Source organism: Hippocampus bargibanti, linkage group LG03 (genome assembly GCF_051943395.1).
Source record: "Hippocampus bargibanti isolate YZ-2025 linkage group LG03, ASM5194339v1, whole genome shotgun sequence".
In the NCBI taxonomy this organism is placed as follows: Eukaryota; Metazoa; Chordata; class Actinopteri; order Syngnathiformes; family Syngnathidae; genus Hippocampus; species Hippocampus bargibanti.
In genome coordinates this window covers 18,521,709-18,543,866 of record NC_142736.1, presented here as the reverse complement: position 1 = coordinate 18,543,866, position 22,158 = coordinate 18,521,709, and the positions used below count along the sequence as shown (strand labels likewise).

At 40.7% G+C, this 22,158-nt stretch overlaps 1 protein-coding gene across 12 annotated transcripts in view; it reads right to left on the bottom strand.

Moving 5' to 3' along the window:
* Positions 1–22,158, bottom strand: part of LOC148900574 (pleckstrin homology domain-containing family A member 7-like) — a 99,376-nt gene that overhangs the window by 15,705 nt on the left and 61,513 nt on the right. For 7 of the 12 annotated variants that reach the window (XR_016114476.1, XR_016114470.1, XR_016114469.1 and 4 more), the window contains 10 exons: positions 21,920–22,031; positions 21,471–21,667; positions 20,561–20,743; positions 19,346–19,463; positions 19,172–19,263; positions 18,846–19,064; positions 9,742–9,966; positions 8,664–8,797; positions 8,202–8,353; positions 3,795–5,697 (listed from right to left, as the gene is read on the bottom strand). Coding sequence is in view for 4 of the 12 variants with exons in the window: in XM_088992392.1 (XP_088848518.1) it covers positions 5,549–5,697; positions 8,202–8,353; positions 8,664–8,797; positions 9,742–9,966; positions 18,846–19,064; positions 19,172–19,263; positions 19,346–19,463; positions 20,561–20,743; positions 21,471–21,667; positions 21,920–22,031 (1,581 nt within the window). In the remaining 8 variants the exon portion in view is untranslated. The remainder of the gene's footprint in view (positions 1–3,794; positions 5,698–8,201; positions 8,354–8,663; positions 8,798–9,741; positions 9,967–18,845; positions 19,065–19,171; positions 19,264–19,345; positions 19,464–20,560; positions 20,744–21,470; positions 21,668–21,919; positions 22,032–22,158) is intronic. The other 5 variants (XM_088992394.1, XM_088992396.1, XM_088992393.1 and 2 more) reach the window with 3 other exon arrangements.

Genomic DNA, 22,158 nt, shown 5'->3' with positions numbered 1-22,158 from the left:
TGGAGCCCAGTTCGAGTCTGCACTATTTGGCAAGCTGTGCAATTTTCTGGGATGTCAACGGAACCGGACGGCTGCCTATCACCCAGCTGCGAACGGCATGGTGGAACGCCTCCATCGTCAACTGAAGGCCTCCCTGATGTCTGCCGACAATGCCGAACACTGGGTGGATAACCTGCCTCTGGTGTTGTTGGGCATCCGCTCCACGCTAAAGCCCGACATCAACTCGACTCCAGCGGAGCTGGTATATGGCACCAGTTTACGCCTGCCTGGTGAGCTGCTCAACCCGACCGACCCTACGACTGCTGACGTCAATGATCTGCTCACCCGCCTCCGGCAGTTTGCGCTGGCTCTGCGGCCCCAGTCCCCGCGAACATCGTACCAGCCGACGCACGTTGATCCCGCACTCCTAACATGTACGCATGCCTTCCTGCGGTGTGATTGGGTGCGTAAGCCCCTCCAGCCCCCTTATGATGGCCCGTATCCCGTCCTCTCCCGCGGTGAGAAGACGTTCCGGATTCAAATCAACGGCCGCGAGGATACAGTCTCCATCGACCGACTCAAACCGGCAGTCGTAGAGCACACGTTGCCGTGCTCTCGAACATCGACGTCGGCCACCCCACCAACGACGTCCCCCGTGTCCGGTGATCGACCTTCTTCGTGCCTGGCCTCTCCGTGTGGCCGAATGACCCGGAGCGGCAGACGTGTGCATTCCCCAGAACGTCTCGCCTCCTACCGGCTCTTCTGAGTGCGTCCAGCTCGTTTTTTCCTGCGTCGATTTCCCCGACTTCGGATCCAGGAGGGGAGCCCTGTGGCGTCACCGGTGCGCACCGCAGCTTTAAGCTTTAATGTCTTTCAATTCCTTGATCTCCTTGATGTGCGTCTCACCCTGACGCATATCACAGGCTTGACAATGGTATAAAAGCAGCTGTCGTGGGACAGGGAGATTCAGACTCATCCCGGACTCAGACCCAGACAGACGCACCGCTCGCAGAGACCTGCTCAGCATCGCACGGAGTTTCACAGCACGACTTGCTCGACTCTACGCCACGATCAAGCTCTGCGCATCATCTGCCTGGGAGATCTGACAACTAACCTACTTACAAATAAAGAGAACCATCAAACTCTTTATACGCACGTATTATATCGTCGACACAGCTCACCTTTTATTTCCAGAACCATCAGTACTCACCACTCGAGAACAAATGCTATTTCATAACTGCCTCAAAACAAAACGTATGCGGAAAAAGTGGTCAACACCGCTTCTCTCTATCCCCTGTAATTGAAAGGGGAAAAATGCAACAAGTTAATTCAAACCTCAAAACATCATTGTTTTTAAACTTTCACTCTACCAAAGCATACCGTCCTCACATTTCTTCCCACTGAGGCAATGATGAATTATAGACCTTGTCTTTTTTGCTATATTAGCTGCCCAAGCGAGGCAGTCGAAAATCAACAGCACACAAAAACATTCCAGATTAAACCAGCAAAATAACATGCCTTCCCGCATACCCCAAAATAATTTCTAATTATTCATCGTATTGTTTACTTCATTTTAGAGCATATTTTCTCGAACCATCATAATCCTTCTAAATGTATCAATATCAATCACAATTCCATCACTAATATGATTTTTGTCTCTCTCTTTCCTGATGTAAAATGTAAAATTCTAACTCACGTTACCCTCTGAAATCTGAAACCAAATACTTTAGGACTTTTTTGGGCCCAACTCGCATTTCTCTCTGTGCGAAAATGCGGTCCGTGTCAAAATAATTTTGGCAGTTTTCTTGCCTTCGGGCACTTCTCTTTGCTTACAACCATACGGCCATAATATGCTAAATTTTCTTTTTGCCCAATCTTTATATTTTAATAACGTTTTAGTTCCGCCAACATCTCTTTCAGAGTAAAGTTACTCTCTTTTTATAGGTCTGTGTAAGCTCTCAGTCGTACAGGAGTGGTCCATCGATGAGAAGGTTTCTTCAGCCGTCATCTGTACAAAAGTGAAGGTTTCGGACGTTTCGCCTCCTATCCAAGAGGCTTCGTCAGCGAACTAAAGTCTGACTGGTCGTATCGGCCCCATATATATAACCCTAATGTCCAGACCTGGTGGCGCCGGACACAGCTATGATAGGTCCCTACTCTCAGGTTGGGGGGGGCGCGAGACCCCCCCCTGTGGCCCCACTGATTGTTCCTACATTCCTGACTAACGATTGGCCTATTACCCCCACTCCCCCCGGTATCACCTCATCAGCATAACGACCCTCATCAGCATTGCGAAAGTTGCCTAACCTGTTTTGCCTGAGCAGGCTATTGTATGAACGATCCAAATTGAACCTCACACCACCAGACCGGTTTAATGAAGGATTTTGTTGTTTTATAAGAATCGCCTCTTTTACCCCCCTTTCAAACCATCTATGTTCTTTCGCTAAGATTTTAACCTCTCTTTTTATAGGCATAATTATATCGCATTATCGATTTGGTGTTTGCCATCGACGAGCATTAATTCATCAACCTTATTTCGGCACCTCAGATCGAAGGCAGTTTGATTTCGAATGTCCGAGTAGGACTGACCACATTCCAACACTTCGTCCGTCCAAAGCAGAAACAAGTGGTTGTCAACTTTTTATCCTTTCGGGGCGCCCCTAAATACTGCCTGAGATCTGCGGGCCGGAACACGCATCGCGCTACCTTTTTCCACCTTTTTCTTGTGTGGTCTTCCATCTATTTTTTTTCTTTCGGCATCGTAAATATTTACTTGAACAAACAGTGTCGATCCTTCAACGTCTATATCAACCAATTGTTTTTTTCTACAAATTCTTCTTCATCGAGGCAGACTGGCAACTAATTTGATTTAACTCGTTTCCAAAAAACGGGAAGACTTTCGCTAATTTCCTCTACTTCACTGTAAATTACATGAAATCGCAATCTCGTTCCGGCGTGTTTTTTCGAAATAAAATATTTAGGTTCCGGCGCCAAATAAAATTTTCATTAATACTATCGAAGCAGAGCGAATTATTAGCGTTCAATTTTTCGCCACATCCCCCTTCTCTCTCTCTTTTTTTTATTATTTCTATGAATTTGGTCCAGTTCTTCACCGCATAGGGCGGACTCTATAACTGGGTTCGTTCAGTAGGACAGCAATTCAAATTTACATTTGTGGTTTCTCCTTCTTCAACCCCCAAAAGGGTGAGGAGAACTTGCATACTGCATCCACAAAAGTCTGCTGTTTGAATCCCACTGTATATTATATGAATTACGACACGTTATCGCAATTCCAATCACACTCAGATGCGGTCACGCCCGAAACAACCCCGCGACATAGTCAAGCTCGCAAGCTTGACACACAGACCCGCATGCTCACACATTGACTCACACAGGCACACAGACACAGTCACACAACCACAAGGATGATCAGTCCTTGTGTACCCAAAAACTAAGCTCAGTTCAGCACTCTCACTACCACATGAACTAGCTTAATTTTTTTCGAGGCTTTTCATTCTTCCAGACCTTCAAAAGGCTGTACTATCCAATCTTCAAGACCCAAACAAATAGGCTTGTCCTAAAATCAGTATCCGACTGACTTTCCGTACGGTTTTTTCCATGGCGCAATGGCCCTTTAGAACGTTCTCATTTTCCTTAAATCAGTATCCGACTGACTTTCTGTACGTACTTTTCCATGGCGCACTGGCCCTTTAGAACGTTCTCTATCTTCCAAGACCCAAACAAATAGGCTTGTACTATCCAAAATCTTCCAAGACCTAAACAAATAGGCTTGTACTATCGTTTATCAGACTGACCTCAATTTTTGGAGACGATCCTTCCAGTCCCGAGCCCGCCCAGGTTCGTTGGGATGGTGTTTGCGTCTCACCCGGCGAGCAGGCCTGGCTTCTGCCCCCAAGAAAAGGAGGTCCTCTCGAAATTTTGATGGCCTTGCCGGTGCACGGGTTCTTGACAGTCGCCGTAGACCGCTCACCGCAGGAGACGCGTTGCCATCCCGGACGAGCCCCCAAAAATGTCAGAGATATGACAGTCAGACACCGTGGACAGAGACTCAGAACCAGAAAGATTGTCCCCACTGCCGGCAGGAGACGCAGTCATCAGATGACATACGTCTGAATTGTGCGCCCCTCTGCCAAGCTATTTATTGAGAGTATATGTAAATTACAGTGATATATTAGTAAACATAGTTTTCTTGATTTGCATACCACACCTCTGAGCGTTCTGAGCAACAACAGATGTAAGCAGTAAAACATATACATTTTAATTGGTTGTCTTTTCCATGAACTGATAAATTTGTAATCTGGCGCTTGTGCAGGATGTTTAAGCCGTAAATAACTCCGGTGAAAAAGGAGTATCTCAAGCCCTAAATTCTGTGCAAGGCCGGACCTTCTAGAATCTTGATGGAGACGACGGTTCATCGTGCCGTATCTGTTTCACTCAGATTTAATGTGGCCATCTGCGCTTTGACTGTAGGCCCATTGTTTAGTTGGTCAGCAAAGCACGGCACTTTTAAACATGATAAATTATTATTCTCCATCAAACTCATATTAGAGGCTTTGCAGAGCAAGTCAGAGAGGCCAGACTGAGACGGTTTGGACATGTCCAGAGGAGAGAGAGTGACTATATCGGGAGAAGAATGCTGAGCCTTGAACTGCCAGGCAGGAGACCGAGAGGAAGACCGAAGAGGAGGTTTATGGATGTGGTCAAAGAGGACATGAAGGTAGCTGGTGTGAGAGAAGAGGATGCACAAAACCGGGTTAGATGGAGGGCATTGATTCGCTGTGGCGACCCCTGAAGGGAAAAGCCGAAAGGAAAAGAAGAAGAAGAAGAAGAGCACCATTCCCGAATTTGTTCGGGTTTTGTTTTTTCATGATTGGGTGCCGATAAAGCGCTGGCCGTGGCCTCTGGCAATGTTTATTTTCTTTTCCACAAGGGACAGCATTAAAGCTCATATAACTCCAAACCCATATAATTTAGGAATTAATTCTTTTTTTTCCTGATGAAAGAATAGACTGTAAGTTTTCTGATGCTGCATTGAATGTTTATGTCGTCCTAAAACTCAACATTCTGTGGGTCCTGGAGTTCAAGTGAATATGACAAAAATCCTGGCACTGGAGTGGAAACATTTTTGCACATGTCTGGTAGTGAATGAGTTAAGATTATAACAGATCACATCAATACTGATTCATCGGCAAACAATGAACTGCAATTTACCAATGATATATAATACTGTATCATGTGTGTCAATCGAGGCAGTTCTGGAATTATGCTGTTTTCCTCACCAGTACAGACATCACGCTCATTGGAATGTAGTTGTTTCATGCAACCCGTGAACAATAAAGGTGTATTTATACTATACACACTTTCTTTTGTCAACCATTCACGAATGTTTGTGCCTAAGCACAATCTGCACGATGTTATCGCCGTGGGAAAAGTGGAGGCAGACTATACTGGGAACAGATACATATCGTTCAATTAGCACTTCCATCAAACTTGATGCATGCAAGAAAACATGCATATTAGCCTTACGTTTTTTTCCCCCTTCCTTGTGTTACACAAATGTGTAGTGAATTCCGTTGCTTATCGGAGAGGAGGAGGAAGGCGCCACGGATACAGGAGGAATAGGTGGGAGAGGGGGAGGAGGAAGAGGTTGAGGGGGAGGCAGAGCAGGTGGGACAGGGCTGTTAGCCGGTGATGGAACTAAAGACAAGAGACATAGAGGGAAAAGAATCAAGGAGGGAATAATATAGGCTGCTATCAAATTGTATATGAGCATTTACCGGAGTTTGGGAAAAAAGGTGCAACATTGACTTTTCAAAATTATTTACATCAGTATGGGCGGACCGGTGGACGACTGGTTAGCACATGTGCCTCATAGTGCAGAGGTGCATGTTCTCCTTCAGCCTGGTGTAGGTTTTCTCCGGGTACCCTGGTTTCAACCCAGATTCCAAAAATATGCATGGCAGGGTAATGGAACACCCCAAATTGTCCTTAGGTATCAGTGTAAGCGCAGATGTTTGGCCATCTCTGTGTCCCGCATTTTCCAGTGTATAAGGTGCATCGGAGTATAAGGCGCACCCCCAATGAATGGTGTATTTTCAAACGTTTGCCACTTTCAATGAATGAACAAAGTTTTCCAAATATAATATGTATTATTATTATTATTATTATTATTATTATTATTATTATTATTATTATTATTAAATACATAAAAGTTTTCCAAATACAAAGTACACCACACTGTAAGGCACTGCACAAGAGGCTTGGGTTACGCACGACTTCTTTTACGGGGTGAAATGGAGTAAGTGGCTGCTGTCAGTAGTTGCGAGACCTGTTGGGGCTCAATATTACTTCATATATAAGACGCACCTGCGTATAAAACACAGGGTCATCTTTTGAAGAAAATTAAGGCTTTTCGGTGCGCCTTCTAACACCAGAAAATATGGTACCCTACAGGTGGATGACACCCTGTCCAACCACCTACTGCCCGGAGACAGCTGGCAAAGGCTTCAGCGCGGCCCACAGCCTATATGAGGAAAAGCGGATCACAAAATGGACTACACTCAGTGAGGCCCGAGCCAGAATCAAACCCTGCACATTTGCACTGTGAAGCAGATATGCTCACCAGTAGTCCATCGTGCCACCTACCAGAATTGATGTTCATGTAATATCAGAGAAAACAAAATCACAGCTTTTTTTCATTCCATTGTAAAATTCACACGCTCATTTGCAGTTTTGACTGACCAAATGTGTCTTTGCTTTGCACTTTAACATGCTACTATATTTAGGTTTCGATGTTACATACTGTATAGTCCTGCCGGAGAAAGGCTGTCATGCTTCATAACAGTATGGAAAAAGAAGGAAAGACTTGAATTTGAATTGAAAGCTGTGAAAGACCATTACTAGTTTCCTACCTTTTTTCTTTGACAACATGCCAGCACTTATATTCTCTGACATTTCTCCACATTGGAAAAATGTTATAATTGTTGACTTTGCCTCAGCGTGCTGATGAAGCCACCTCACAACTCGACAGCTTGAGTGCGGGTGCGTGTGACAGGTATGTGTGTGCGTGTGTGTGTGCGTGCTGGTATGTGTGGGTCTGTAAGTGTGCCTATGAGTGTGTGCGTACGTGTATGCATGCTAACGTGTGTGCGCTTCTCCTCTGCCTGGTTGCTGTAGAGCACGAAAAAGATGAAATATGGAGTGCAGTGTCTTTCATGCAGCTTCAGAGAGGTGCCGTGCCTTCAAAGAAGTGTTAATGCCATGCAGCGTTTGACTCGGTCATTGATCAGCACACAAAATGGCCTCATCCAGCGAATCCTCCCCCATTTCAAACATTCCACACGGACTGCAATTAGGCGCCATGTGAGCTCCTGACACGGAATAATGTGAAGTTATTAAGGAATGAAAAGCCTTGCTTGATTCGACACCTAATGCCTTTTTCTTCTCCGCCCTCATCATCATCAATATATATATATATATATATATATATATATATATATATATATATATATATATATATATATATATATATATATATATATATATATAATATAATCTTGTTATTCTGACAACCTTCACTCCACAACAATGGGTACTTTTACTATATTACAATCTATTATATTCCTGAATATATTTGTCTCTAGTTACTATTGGTTTACGAATTGCTTGAACCATAGAGCACAAAAAAGGAAACGGGGAAATAGTCCTGTCTGCCCTTATCGAGGCACACAATGGGCTGCATGTCTCACATACTAACTACAACGATGAACAGTGTGAGGTGCAAATTTCCCCATTGTGGGACGAATAAATGATTCTGCTGCAGGTCACCATGAGGATAACATCACATACCCATGGGCATATTTACAGGAACACTTTTTTGTACAGTGATGACATGCAAGCTAAAGCATATGATGGTGATGAAAGTGATGATGGTCGAGCGAATGTGTGCGAGGTAACTTCACAAGTTAAATTAGTCACCAAACCTTTACCATGACAAAATTATAATAAAGAAAACAATTATAAATGCCTCTTTTTTCCTCCAGAAAATACTTTTTCATGACTTCAGTATTACAGCCCAGAAAATGAGTTTAGATACAGTTGAACAAAATGTCAGATGCTTAAATCTAAGAGGGGCTTTAAGTTCGATACTACGATACTTCACTTGTAACCAAGTGTGGCTTTCTAGCATGCAGTGGATCTACCTGTGACTCGTTTGCTTTTGAGGGAGGCCTCTGAGGCCAGCAAGTAGGACATGGTGATGATCCTTTCCTGCTCCTGGAGAACAGAGTCCAGCCCCAACGGGTTCACATCATACTTGTCTGGCGCACATACTGCAGGAACCAGCTTTTGAACGCTGTGACATATACACGAGGAATTATAAGGATGCTGAAAAAAACGGTGAACTGTCCGGTCAAAAACAGACAAAAAGTACTTTGCAAAAGTGTATGATTTTGTTTATGGTTTTAGTACCGCTAAAATGACCGTGTTGTTTATTTGTGTATTATTAAAGTACTACCACAAAATACCCCCCCAAAAATAATGTATCCAACGAACTTGCACTTAGTGTCAACCCTAATAAATGTTCATGCCAACACTTTTCAATTAACAAAATGAACATTTTCACAGTGTCTTTATTTTTGTTGCATAGATTTCTAATTGCGAACCTGGATTTTGCCAATATGCTCTTGATCCGTTCCACCTTTCGATGATGGTCTTCCATCTCCTGAGGACTCAGAGGCTCTTCTTGCTCTAAATCCACATATCGCTCGGGAATCAAAACTTTCGGAGGTTTTGAAAGCTGTGCAAATAAATCAGGCGAAGTGTTTTAAATAACAATCATGAACAACACAGGGTCAAATTTTCATAAAAAAAATGTATTTACATTGTATTCATAAGTGCCTTTCAAAACTCTCAAAGACACTACAGACACAGGATAAATATGAAATACCTTGTTCTGCTGGTACTACTGCATAGTAGTCGTGTGTGAGTAATTCACAGCCCACTAGAAAAGTTTAGAAATTCCTATCGATGCTTCGAGCAGGAAGCAAAGCATTACTGTACTTTAGTTTAAGACAAGACTTAAAGAGAATGACCAGATTCAATCAAAATGATTAATTAGTGTTTTTATTGTTTTTTATTTATTAATCAGTTGATCAGATGCTTATATTTCAAACTCATATACTTAAAAATGCACAAACATAAATGTTTGTTTCACTTACTGATTTTGGCCATCATAGAAAACGGGCAAAAATATTGACTTGTTTCCAAAGTAAAAGCAAACGAATGCAGATGTCCTTTATCGATTAGTCAGAAAACAGAAATAATAAAAGCTTTCACAGAGAGATGAAGAAATATGAGAATATTGACAGTTGAAAGGTTGAAATCTCAAAAATTCTGACAATATTAAATTAAACCCTCTAACAGAATAATCAAATATCAAAGTAGTTGTGGATTCATTTGATTGTTAATGCCTATTTATTAATTATTGCCCCTATGATTTCCAGAGCTGTGGCAAAAAGCATTTATCGTGGAAACAGTCAGGTCCAGGTAAATAGGGATAAAGCTCCTCCCCCTTCTCATCAACTTAGTTTCTTGATGCCAAGATGGTACAATATGGTGTCAAAACCCTACTTTTATACTATTTATTCAAAAGGGCTTTGTCATTTATGAAAAGCATGTAGTCAAGCATGGATATTTGGGGAAACACTGTACTTCATATCTGCGCAAAGGCACTTTCTGTACCTCTTTGATTAAATCTGAATCATAATCTGGTGTTTCCAGGCCGTCATGGTTCTGGATAGGATCGGGCGCAGAACTGAAGCTCAGCCAATCGTCGGAGTGGGAACGGGGTCTCTCTTTGTGCTCGGGAGGCCTCTCCTCCCCCTGGACGCTTCTTACGACCTGAGCCTCCTCACCTTGCACGGCCCTTTCCAGCAGCTGTAGGTCAAACTCCTGTTCTCTCCTCCACTGCATGACGTAAGCACGCACATGCACACACACATGCACACACACCAGGACGAGTTGTGTCACCGGTGACATACAGATAGTAAAGACTTGATGGAAAAATGGCAAGACAATTATTTCATATACCTGTACTGTAGTTTAGATCCAGTCTACGCATTAATACGCTTTTATGACATTGTACCTTTAAAGGACAACCGACATCACTTTTTTGTTTCCTGACATCAGAAAAATGTTTTATAGCATCTAAAATACCCAAAACATGCAGTATGATATTTTTAGTCAAATGCAAAACACCAATAAAAATGACTTTAAGTGTACAAAATCTGCAAAGAAATGAACCAGGAAGTGGCCAGTTTCAGGAGGTCTCGCCCCCTTGTTCGTGGCGTCACCCCAAGACGTCTTGCCTTGCTGGAGAATCATAACAATGGCTTCAGAGTCAGAGAATATGCTTTCTTGTTACTCATCCAGTTATGAATATGATTCAAATAGTTCTGAAGAGGAAAGCATAAATGTTTGCAATCGATTAAAGAATTTATTCCGTGCATTTTGAGGCAATACGGGGGGGGGGGGGAATGTCGGACTAAAAAAGAGGCAGGAAATGGCGACAAAGCTCCGTGTAAGGAATTAATCAGCCCATTTCCACAGGCTGATTGATTTGCTTTGTTGCCCTCTTCTGCCTCTTTTTGGTGCAACACGAAGTTTTCACACCAAACAAGTACAGCAAAATGCATTGACGCGATGGAAGGACTGCTACAACGGGTCCTTTTTTCGGTAAGGGCCATTCCTTGAGTGACGTAGGGTGAGGACTCGTCACCAATTCAAAAACAACACTTCCTGAATATTCAGCGCGAGTCTTAAAAGGTAAAATATAGCTATATGCGATGGAATCTTTGTAAAATACGCTCTGTAGAAGTCATTTGAAGCGATTTTCCAAATTATGGACACAACTTCCACAGCATATAGCTATATTTTACGTTTTAAGACTCACACTGAATATTCAGGAAGTCTTGTTTTTGAGTTGGTGACGAGTCCTGACGTCACGTCACGGAAGGAACGCCCCTGACCGAGAAAGGACACACAATGCATTTTGCGGTACTTTGTTTGGTCTGAAAACTTCATGTTGATCCGTTTTGATGGCGAAATTAGAAGGAAAACACATGAATAACGCAATGGTGAATCTTTGTGTGTTGCACCAAGACAACTACAGTAAAGTCTCGTTATATCGATATTCAAGGGAGTCCGAAAAAATATCGATATAACCGGGACTATCGATATATCCGACCCTGTTTGCATGTAATTTTCTCCGTGCGTGCATAGAAATAGTATCGATATAACCGGGACTATCGATATATCCGATATCGTTATAACGAGACTTTACTGTATTTTATATTCGCTGAAACAAATTCCAAGCAGACAAATCAACCTATTTCCAATGGTCTTTGGCGCCATCTTGTGCATTTTCTGGGACGCTACACATCAGTCTTGATTCCTCAAAATGACCCAGAAGACCTTCTTTAATTGATTGCAAACATGTATGCTTTCCTCTTCAGAACTATTTGAATCATATTCATAACTGGATACGTAACAGGAAAGCATATTCTCCGAATCTGAAGCCATTGTTTTGATTCTCGAGGAAGGCAAGACATCTTGGCGTGACGTCACAAACTGGGGGCGAGACTTTCTGAAAATGCCCAATTTGCAGCTCAATTTTTTGTAGATTTAGCACACTTTTAGTCATATTTATTGGTGTTTTGCATTTGACTAAAAATATCAGCTAATAGATAAAAATATTTTGGGTATTTTCGATGCTATAAAACGTTTTTCTGATGTCAGTTAGGAAACAAAAAAAATGGTGCAGGTTGTCCTTTAAAGGGGTTGAGTTCAAAATAGCCCATATTGGGTCATCAAAAAATAATATACAAATATATAGTTAAAATCCAGTGCCGGTTGTCGGGATTGTAGGGGTCATTTTCAACCCAGTTGTTTCAAGGGTATAGCAAGAAAATGCATTATTTCAGTAGAATGACTCATGCGCTGAATGTTGTAGCCACAAAGGGACATAAAGTCTACAGAGGGTTGTGTCAGGAAGGACATCTGACGTAAAAGCTGGGCCAAAACAAACATGCGTATCATACCTCTGAAGATGGAGGTTAGTGATTCGCTGTGGCGACCCCTTGAAGGGAAAAGCCGAAAGGAAAAGAAGAAGAAGACTCATGCGCTGAATGTTGTTTGTTTTGTTTTGTTTTTTCCCCCAATGCTTGTGCTACTTTCAGCGTATGAGTACAGTTTTACGCCTTCCTAGTAAAATACTATATTACGAACAACAGAAAGCCTGACTAGTCGGCATATGTGCATATGTCAAATACCATGAAGCTCCTGGACCAGCGAGTAGCATCAAAATGGTCACTTGTAGTTTTTGCCTCACACCCAAATATCTCAGATTTTATGGACATTAAGTGTTTTTTTTTCCCAAAAAGTGATAATAAGATGTATGAAGAGGAAGATGTACATGACCATAAAATGATGATGATGATTGGTTGTAATTTTTTAAGATTCCCCAAAGATATGTTTTCTGTATTTTTAACTATTTATTTATTTGTGTGTGTGTGTGTGTGTGTGTGTGTGTGTGTGTGTGTGTATGTGCATGTATGTATGTGTATATATATATATATATATATATATATATATTCCATTTATAAGCGCCTTTCAAAACAGTCACGTAACTTTTTGGGGCGGGAAGTAACATTTTATTTGTTCGTGTGTTTTCTTTCTTTCTTTCTTTCTTTTACATTGATTAAGCCTTCTAGTTAGGACAAAAAGTGGAGTGGTACATTGACGATAAGCTGAATTTCTAGGGATAATGCTCCAAAAGTTTTATGGAAACACGACAAAGTTGCCCAGTGTACTGGAATACGGAAAGCAGGGGTCAAACTCATTTTAGTCACATTCCATATTAAATTAATGCTTTTCCTTGGAAGGCTATAATGAGTGTGAACTCATATAAATGTATCATTGCTTTATATGATCACATTTGCACAACAAATTGATTGATAACAAGTTCTCAAATGCCAGTATTCTTTTTAGTATTTGTTTTAAAGGGGGAATGGTTACACAAAAAAATCTTGCAGTCGCGCATATCTCAGTGTCGTTAATAGCAAAGACATACAAGAAAAATGAAGTCAACACATTATTTGACTTCACAAGCCACATAAAATGATGTCATGGGCTGGATCTGACCCTCGGGCCTCGAGTTCGACTCTTGTGCAATCACGGTAATCATACAGTGTAAGGCTGAAAATTATTATCCTTTTGTGCCATATTCATTCTTCTTGTAGTGGCCTCAATCATCTGATGAAAGAGAACAAAGAGTTTATGACTGTACATGAACCTTAAGCTGGTGTTGTCAAGGACATGAAATGCTTTCCACAGTGGACGACCCTTTAGTTTTCTACACTTTGGTTCTCTTGCCTGGAAATACAGTAAAGTCTCGTTATATCGATATTCAAGGGAGTCCGAAAAAATATCGATATAACCGGGACTATCGATATATCCGACCCTGTTTGCATGTAATTTTCTCCGTGCGTGCATAGAAATAGTATCGATATAACCGGGACTATCGATATATCCGATATCGATATAACGAGACTTTACTGTATGTCACTTGTGCCTTGACACCACTGGAAAAAGTGAAGGATGGTTGTACTGTGTGTGTGGGTGGGAATATGGGGAATATGGGGAAGAAGACATACTGTAGCATGCATGCTAACATACATAGTAAACACAGCATGCTGCTATTGAGCTACACACGATGCCAGTACTTAAATAAAGAAATCAATGAAATTAAAAAAAAAAAAAAAAAAAAAAAAAAAACATGACATTGTGAGTTCATATATGTTTATTCATATGCAAACACTGGAAGAAAACTAAGAAAATGCGCCAAATGTTTTATTTCCATCGTTATTTTGGATACAAAACCACTCATCTTTTTGACACTTTGTTAAGTACACCTGAGTGGGCTAGTAAGATCCGCATTCTTTTAAAGGTATGCTTTTGGATGGAGCTCTTTTATTGCAACTCATGTTGTTATCGCCAGTCAGAGTGAGTATTGGCTAGCTATGATCGAGTAATCGAGTAAAATTGTCATGAGTGGTGTTAGGTGAAAAGAACACGGATATTTGCACAAGTCAGAATCTCTCTCTCTCTCTCTCTCTCTCTCTCTCTCTCTCTCTCTCTCTCTCTCTCTCTCTCTCTCTCTCTCTCTCTCTCTCTCTCTCTCTCTCTCTCTCTCTCTCTCTCTCTCTCTCTCTCTCTCTCTCTCTCTCTCTCTCTCTCTCAAAATATATTTTTAATTCACAAAAACATATATTTTTTTGATTTTGTGATTTTGTTAGGATACAAATTTAAAATGTTATATATTTAACATGGATCAATATTCACAAAGTCACTAATTTTCCTTTTGGAAGACATACTCAATGAACTATTGTTTTTGTCCAGCATATAGTAGCATTTTGGTGCCATGGAAAAAAATTGCTGTGATTTGAGGAGCTTCACTCAGATAAAACTAGTTCTATGCTACCATGTTGGGCAGGGCTTTGTTGATTTTTCTTCTTCATCATAATTAATTGCAAATTACCGTGCGGACTCCAGCTCATGGAGTCTAATTTGATAACCACTAAGGTATGTACTACAGAAGTTACTTGTAAAGGATCAAAAGTTCAAATAAATCCATTACACTCAATATATGCAAATGTTAACAATTACAGCTATGTAGAAGATTTGGCCACAGATGTACGAAGGTTCAGAGGAAAACCTCTCAAGTAGTGAACAACATTTTGGCGTTTCAACTGTCATTCAGCATCATGTCGCGAAACATTGCAACATGATGCACCTCAACACATTGAAGCATAACTCTTTGGCATCGTCATGACAGTGACATCTTTTTATGATTTGCGACAGGGCTCAGCGCTTCACACTATTTCAATTCCAAATCATTGAAATTAATTTTGCGGGAATTCATCTTTTTCGACCTTTGAACCCAAAGATGTCTAACTACTTGAAACAAGAAGAAACGATTGTTCAAGTCTGTTTGTTCAAGACCTGAAGAAGTGACTGATGAAAGAAGAAATGTCTTTCAGAAGGCAACATTGGTGACTCTCGGTAGCAAAATGGATGGATGCTTTTGATAGGCAGATGGAGATGATGGTAATGTGGGAGATGGAGATGGAGATGGAGATGATAATGTGCAACACAGAAGCAGTGGATAGTGAACGCCTGCACATCCACAATTCGCCCAAGAAATATAAACTCTCTCAAAAGTGAATACTGTGCTGCATTGAGACACAAGTGACTGGAGTTTTTCAAACAATTCTTCAAATAAAAATGATTCACGCTGATTATTGCAACTACCACCTGGAGTTCACTTTCAAAGTAAGTTGTAAACCAGAACTGCAAAGAATGTAAAATCATTGTCTTTGTCTTTCTAGGACAGATTTAATAATAATAATAATTGTTATTCTTATCATTAATGTCAGTGTTTGAAATAACATCTGCCCGGATGCCCGAGGCGTGTAACTTTTACCCCGGGCGTACAACTTCCAGAACTTCTCTGCCTGGGTGGCCGACAACTTTTGCCAGAAAAAAAATGAACTATTTTTTTCATATTAAATGTTTGCTTTATTCCTATTTTGAAATATTCGTTCGATTTGAAATTTCGGTTCGTTTGGCAATTTTCAATTTCGATTCGTTTGGCAATTGACATACTCGGCAGGCTGAATCAGAAGCCTGCATCAAATAACTTCGCGCCCGGACTTTCCCGAGCGTTATCAGGTCATGCATTTGCATATCATTTTCAAAAGTAGACGCACAGAGAACACAAGAAAAATGGATAAGTGGTTCGGAATCAAGCCAAAACTCAGCCCCAGAACAGAGACTCAAAAGAAGCTAACAAAATTTATGACGCTACAAGACGTAAACGTACATTGAGAGCATCGCGTGGCTTGCAGCTGACAACGCAACGCAAATATTCCACTATGCAACGTGCCGGGAAGTGTATGGACAAACGACAACTGGAGCAAAATCATCAGCAAAGGATACTTACGACAAATTAAGCAAGGGAGCATTTGTGGTAGGTACAACAATTAATTAATTTTAAAGTGTTGTTCTGTTATACATTCTGAGTATCTATCCTTAATACTGCAACAAAGTTTTTTTTTTTTTTTTTTTTGCGATTAGTCGTCTTATTATTATTATTATTATCAAGTTGTGAAAAATCGGGCAGGCAACTTTATGGCCGGGCAGGCAACTTTTCAGAGTTGTCTGCCATGGTGTCCAGTAACTTTTTGTCATGAGTTTCAGACACTGTTAATGTTTTAAGGTTAATGTTAATGTTGATGTTAATATTGATGTTAATGTTAATGTTGATGTTAAAGGACAACCGACGTCACTTTTTTGTTTTTTAACTGACACCAGAAAAACGTTTTATGGCATCTAAAATACCCAAAACACGCTGTATGATATTTTTAGTCAAATGCAAAACACCAATAAAAAATGACTTAAAGTGTCCAAAATCTGAAAAAAATTGAGCTGCGAATTGAGCATTTTCAGAAAGTCCCACCCCCAGTTTATTGACGTCACGCCAAGACGTCTTGCATTGCTGGAGAATCAAAACAATGGCTTCAGATTCGGAGAATATGCTTTCTTGTCAGTGATGAATATGATTCAAATAGTTCTGAAGAGGAAAGCATACATGTTTGCAATCGATTAAAGAATTTATTTGTGCCATTTTGAGGCATAATTTGGGGGAAAATCTCTCACCCAAAAAAAGAGGCACAAAATGGCGACCTCCTGTGCCCACCTGCGTTTACACAGTCTGATAAATTCCTTATATGGCGCTTGGACGCACTCTTCTGGCCTTCTGGCGGCTTTTGGGTGCAACACGAGGTCCCCAGACGAAACAAGTACAGCAAAATACATTGACGTGATGTAAGGACCGCTACAATGCGTCTTTTTTACGGTAAAGGGCGGTCCTTTAGTGACGTCACGTACGGACTCGTCACCAACTCAAAAACAAGACTTCCTGAATATTCAGCGCAAATCTTAAAATGTAAAATATAGCTATATGCGGTGGAATCTTTGTAAAATATGCTCAGTAGAAGTCATTTGAAGCCATTTTACAAATTAAGGACACAATTTGTCCGGAGACGTCGGTTGTCCTTTAATGTTCATGTTAATGTTCTTATTGTTGTTGTTATTGTTAGCTTTTTTTCACTGTTTATACAGTGCAACAAAATTCACCAAACAATGTGTTTGAGGCAGAAAAAGTGATATTGAGGTAAAGTTGAAACTATCCACTTAAATTGGATATTGTCTGATCAGATTACATGCTGTGTGGACAACATCTACAGAGCACTATTTTTCTTAGGAAGCATTACCCGCAATTAGTTTATTTATTCATGTATTTTTTTTTAATACAAGCAATGGATAAATTGGATTTCCATTTATTTCAGTTAAGAAATATAAATGTGTGTGAAATGTGTGTGTGTGTGTGTGTGTGTGTGTGTGTGTGTGTGTGTGTGTGTGTGTGTGTGTGTGTGTGTGTGTGTGTGTGTGTGTGTGTGTGTTTAGATACAGTATTGCTTTGGTGGCATTTGGTGGCAGTTGTGTAGCTTTGAGTGTGGTCGTTACTTTCCGTGGATTTTTTGTTTTGTTTCTTGTAGCGTGTTATTCTTTCTAATGTTTTGGCTTGAAATATTTTACCACTTGGTAGTAACTGTCAAACCATTATTTTATATATATATATATATATATATATATATATATATATATATATATATATATATATATATATATATATATATATATATATATATATATATATATACAGTAAAGTCTCGTTATATCGATATCGGATATATCGATAGTCCCGGTTATATCGATACTATTTCTATGCACGCACGGAGAAAATTACATGCAAACAGGGTCGGATATATCGATAGTCCCGGTTATATCGATATTTTTTCGGACTCCCTTGAATATCGATATAACGAGACTTTACTGTATATATATATATATATATATATATATATATATATATATATATATATATATATATATATATATATATATATATATATACATATATATCCTGTATATATTATTCTATGGCGGCAGATTATGTGCAGATGGGCATTTGTTAGTTGAAGGGCTGGAAGACAAGGACAAGATGAGTAAGAAGGACGGCAGGCGTGTTTTGAGAGGCATACGCAAATGTGATACGTCAGGGGTGTCAAAGTCATTTTTTGCCGCGGGCCACATTGTAGTTATGGTTTCCTCTCGAGGGCCGTTATGAATTTGGGGAACCCATTAGAATGTTTAAATCCCTTCAAATATTACATATACAGCACACAGCAAATTAATGAATAACTCGTTTTCAAATCTGAAGTCAAGAATAATGACTTTTATTGTGGTTTACATCCAAAAATATGAAATTTTGGCTCAGATTTTAGCAATCCTCATGGACTTTAACAAGTTTGATTTGCTTTCGTGGACCGAAAAAAATGATGTGGCGGGCCGGATTTGGCCCGCGGGCCTTGACTTTGACACCTGTGTGATACGTGGATTATTCCAGTTAATGTCAAATCATTGGCCGGAGCAACCTTTGACTTTACCTATTATGGAATTTCATGTTATTTCTAGAGCCTAAAGTGACTGAGTGAGCAGAAATGAACATACGTGTGTAATTTTGCAACCAACTTGCATTGAAAAAGTAGTTTAGCATGCATCACAAATGTTTTGACATGTGAGGGGAATGTTCGCTGGACCACTCTCTGCTTGCCCATGCGTGAGAATGTGAGGTGTGGTGTTGATCTATATTACAAACGTACAGATCCAAAGTCATCCGAGAGAGGGCGCAAGGATGAAGAGGAGGAGCGTGATGATGTGGAAGCATGGCGGTCCCCGTGGCTCAAGGTGCGCTTGCGTTGTCGCACCAGAGCCTTCTGATGCCGCTTCATCCTCTCCAATTGCTCGTCGGCACTCATCTTCCCACGCTGTGGTGCCGCCTTTGCTGAGTAGAGACGCTCCAAGGCACTTTTTGATGGCTCCTGAGATGAAGACAGGGGAAAGACGAAGCAAAATGTGCACAGGGGAGGGACAGATCATTAATACTCCGTGAGTTTGACTGGGAGGGTCCGTGATTAAGGAGCCTCACTTTCACACCGGGAGCTGATGTCCCTCTACGTAAGGTCACGTAAGATGAGATGCTTGAGGAGTGATTCAGTCTGAGTGAGGAGCTGGCTATTCCTAAGAGGAAATTAAAAAATGAAATTTAAAAATATAACGTTGGTCTCAGTAGATGTGCTGTATGAGGTCAACTTGATCGTACCGCTGCTAGGTAAAGTCTGATAACCTGTATCGTGTCCTGATGAGGTCATGCCAGTGACACTAGAGCCATCTCCCAAACCCTGAAGCTCAGGATCACTCAGGAAAGGCCTGAGCTCCACCTGTCACAACCGAAGTGTCATTCGTTACATGAAGTGGCCGTGTTAAAGGCAGCTTTCATACTGGCCTTCATGTCATGAGGGAAGTTTGTTTTGTAGTAGTACTGTGAACATATGTTGTTTGACCCCTCCATTGGCCTCTGTCACTGAAAACATATTAGAAACACTTGACTTTGCTAAATACACTTTCTAAAGACTTGCTCACAAAAATCAGAAAGAAGCAAAGTCTGCCTTTTAATTTAACTCATTCACTGCCAGACGATGTACAAATGTGTCCACTCACGTGCCAGTGTTTTTGTCATTTTACTCAAATTGCAGGACCCTGAAAATATTTTATTTTAGGACTACATAAACATTCAATACAGCATTAGAAAGCTTAGACTGTTCTTTCATCTGAAGTAAAATACTTACTTCCTGAGAAATATGGGTCTGGAGTTATCTGAGCTTGAAATGGTGGCGGGTGTACAAAATCCAAAATACAATACATATTGATTTACTTTGATATAGCGTTTTAACAACAGCTGAAGCTGTAACAAAGCGCTAACACAGACAAAAGGTAAATGATGTGCCCTCGTGGAAAGGAAAAACTTTGCCAGAGTTCTGACAAGCGCTTTATCGGCAACCCCTCGCAAGAAAAACCAAAACCCGAACAAATTCGGGAATGGCGCTCAACGTCACACTTTTCAATTCAGAATAAATTGAGAATGGCAGTGATTGAGTTAATTTCATAGTCCTGGTTAAAGTTGACTATAACCTTCACACACAAAAAAAGACAATCAACAACTGTACATTTAAATATCAAAATACAAATTAAAGCAACAATCTAATTTTGGCTAACAAACATTTATGACATGAAAGTCAAATGTAAAACAATGTAAATTAACATAGATGACAAATCGAAATCTTCCAACGGCTATTTTCACATAAAAGAACAAGAAATCAATCCAGTACTCATATACAATTTTGGACTTGCCTCAAAATACCCAGTAAATATGATTTAATACTCAACAAAATAAACAAATAAATAAATACAATTTGCGCGGAATACACAGGATACACAAGCAGAATACTATACAGTACATGATGTAAGCCGACTGTACCTTCACGTCTCCATTTTGGCCAATCTCTCGATCGCGCTTTCGTTCATCAGACTGTCGTTTGAGTCCGCGTACTGAGGTGTGCCTGATGGCTGTTGTCTCTCTGGGCAAAGGGGGCACGACAGGGGGCTGCACATCAGGACTGTAGACTTGAGGTAATGGCGGTCTGGGAGGCACAGCTTCATCCTTCATCGTCCCACCCATGCGCAAACACGCACACGCACACGCACACACACACACACACACACACACACACACACATATGCGCATACGCGCACGCAGGCACATGCACACGCACACATTTTTCAATTTTGCCCCTTTTTAACCAGTAAAATACATTAACTCATTCACCGCCATTCACAAATTTATTCGGGAATTGAAAATATAGCATAGATCGCCATTCCCGAATTTGTTCGGGTTTTGTTTTTTTCATGCTTGGGTGCCGATAAAGTGCTGGCTATGGTCTCTGGCAATATTTTGTCTTTTCCACAAGGGGGCAGCATTTTCCTTTGTTCCAGCTTCAGCAGTTGTTAAAGCGCAATATAAACCAATATGAATGTGTTGCATATGAATATTGCATATGAATGTGTTGCATAGGAATTAACTTTTTTTTCTGATGAATGAAGAGAGTCTAAGTTTTCTAACACTGCATTGAATGTTTATGTAGTCCTAAAACTCAAGATTCTGTGGGTCCTGGAATTCAAGTGACAATGACAATAACCCTGGCACTGGAGTGCATAAATTTTTGCACATCGTTTGGCAGTGAATGAGTTAAAAGTGGCACAAGTATTTAAATTAGACTAGGAAGACACAGTTGTTCTACGTGAGGGGATTATGCAAATTCACAGAATTTATGGTGGATGTGAAGGATATGGAATTAATCATCAAACGCATACATCTGCACGTGACTTACCCATGTATGGCTAGTATTGTTGGTTGTGAAGTGAAGCGGCTCTTGGTTAGAGGATAATGTGAGGGTCGGCGCATTGTGGCTACTTGGACTGAGGTTGGGGCTGTGTTGCGACTGGGACAATCTCTTTTCCACAGAAGGCGGGCTTCCAGACATTGAAGGCACTGATGACGTTGGCATGGAAGACACAAATTTCCTCTCTGGGGAGGGTTGGATGGGAAATAAACACACAAATCAGTGCGTCCTTTCCACTCATCGTATTCAATGCATTTAGACTGATGACAACATTTCAGTTTTTTGGGGGGAACACGGCATTGCGTGACACTCTCAAGAAGTTGAGAATAATGTATTGAGCTTTTTCACTAGGCTGAATGTTCACATTAATCATAAATATGCGGCAAGCATATTTTTGAATCACATACATAAGGAGCAGGTTTCAGTGCTTTTCTCACCCGGGTTGGTCACAGAGGAAATAGTGACTTTATAGTTGTCTTTACTGCTGCTGAGGCCTGCGATAACGTCCTCAACCCTCCAAAGCTCTTTCCTCATCTGGACTTTCTCTTGCTGCTCATACACAAACAAATGCACATTTATATCGACCTAGCTGGCAAATAGGTGGCGTCACCAGAAAAGACAAAAAAAATCTAAGCTCCAATGCCATGAAGGATTCTTGCTGTCAAAACTCCTTGAG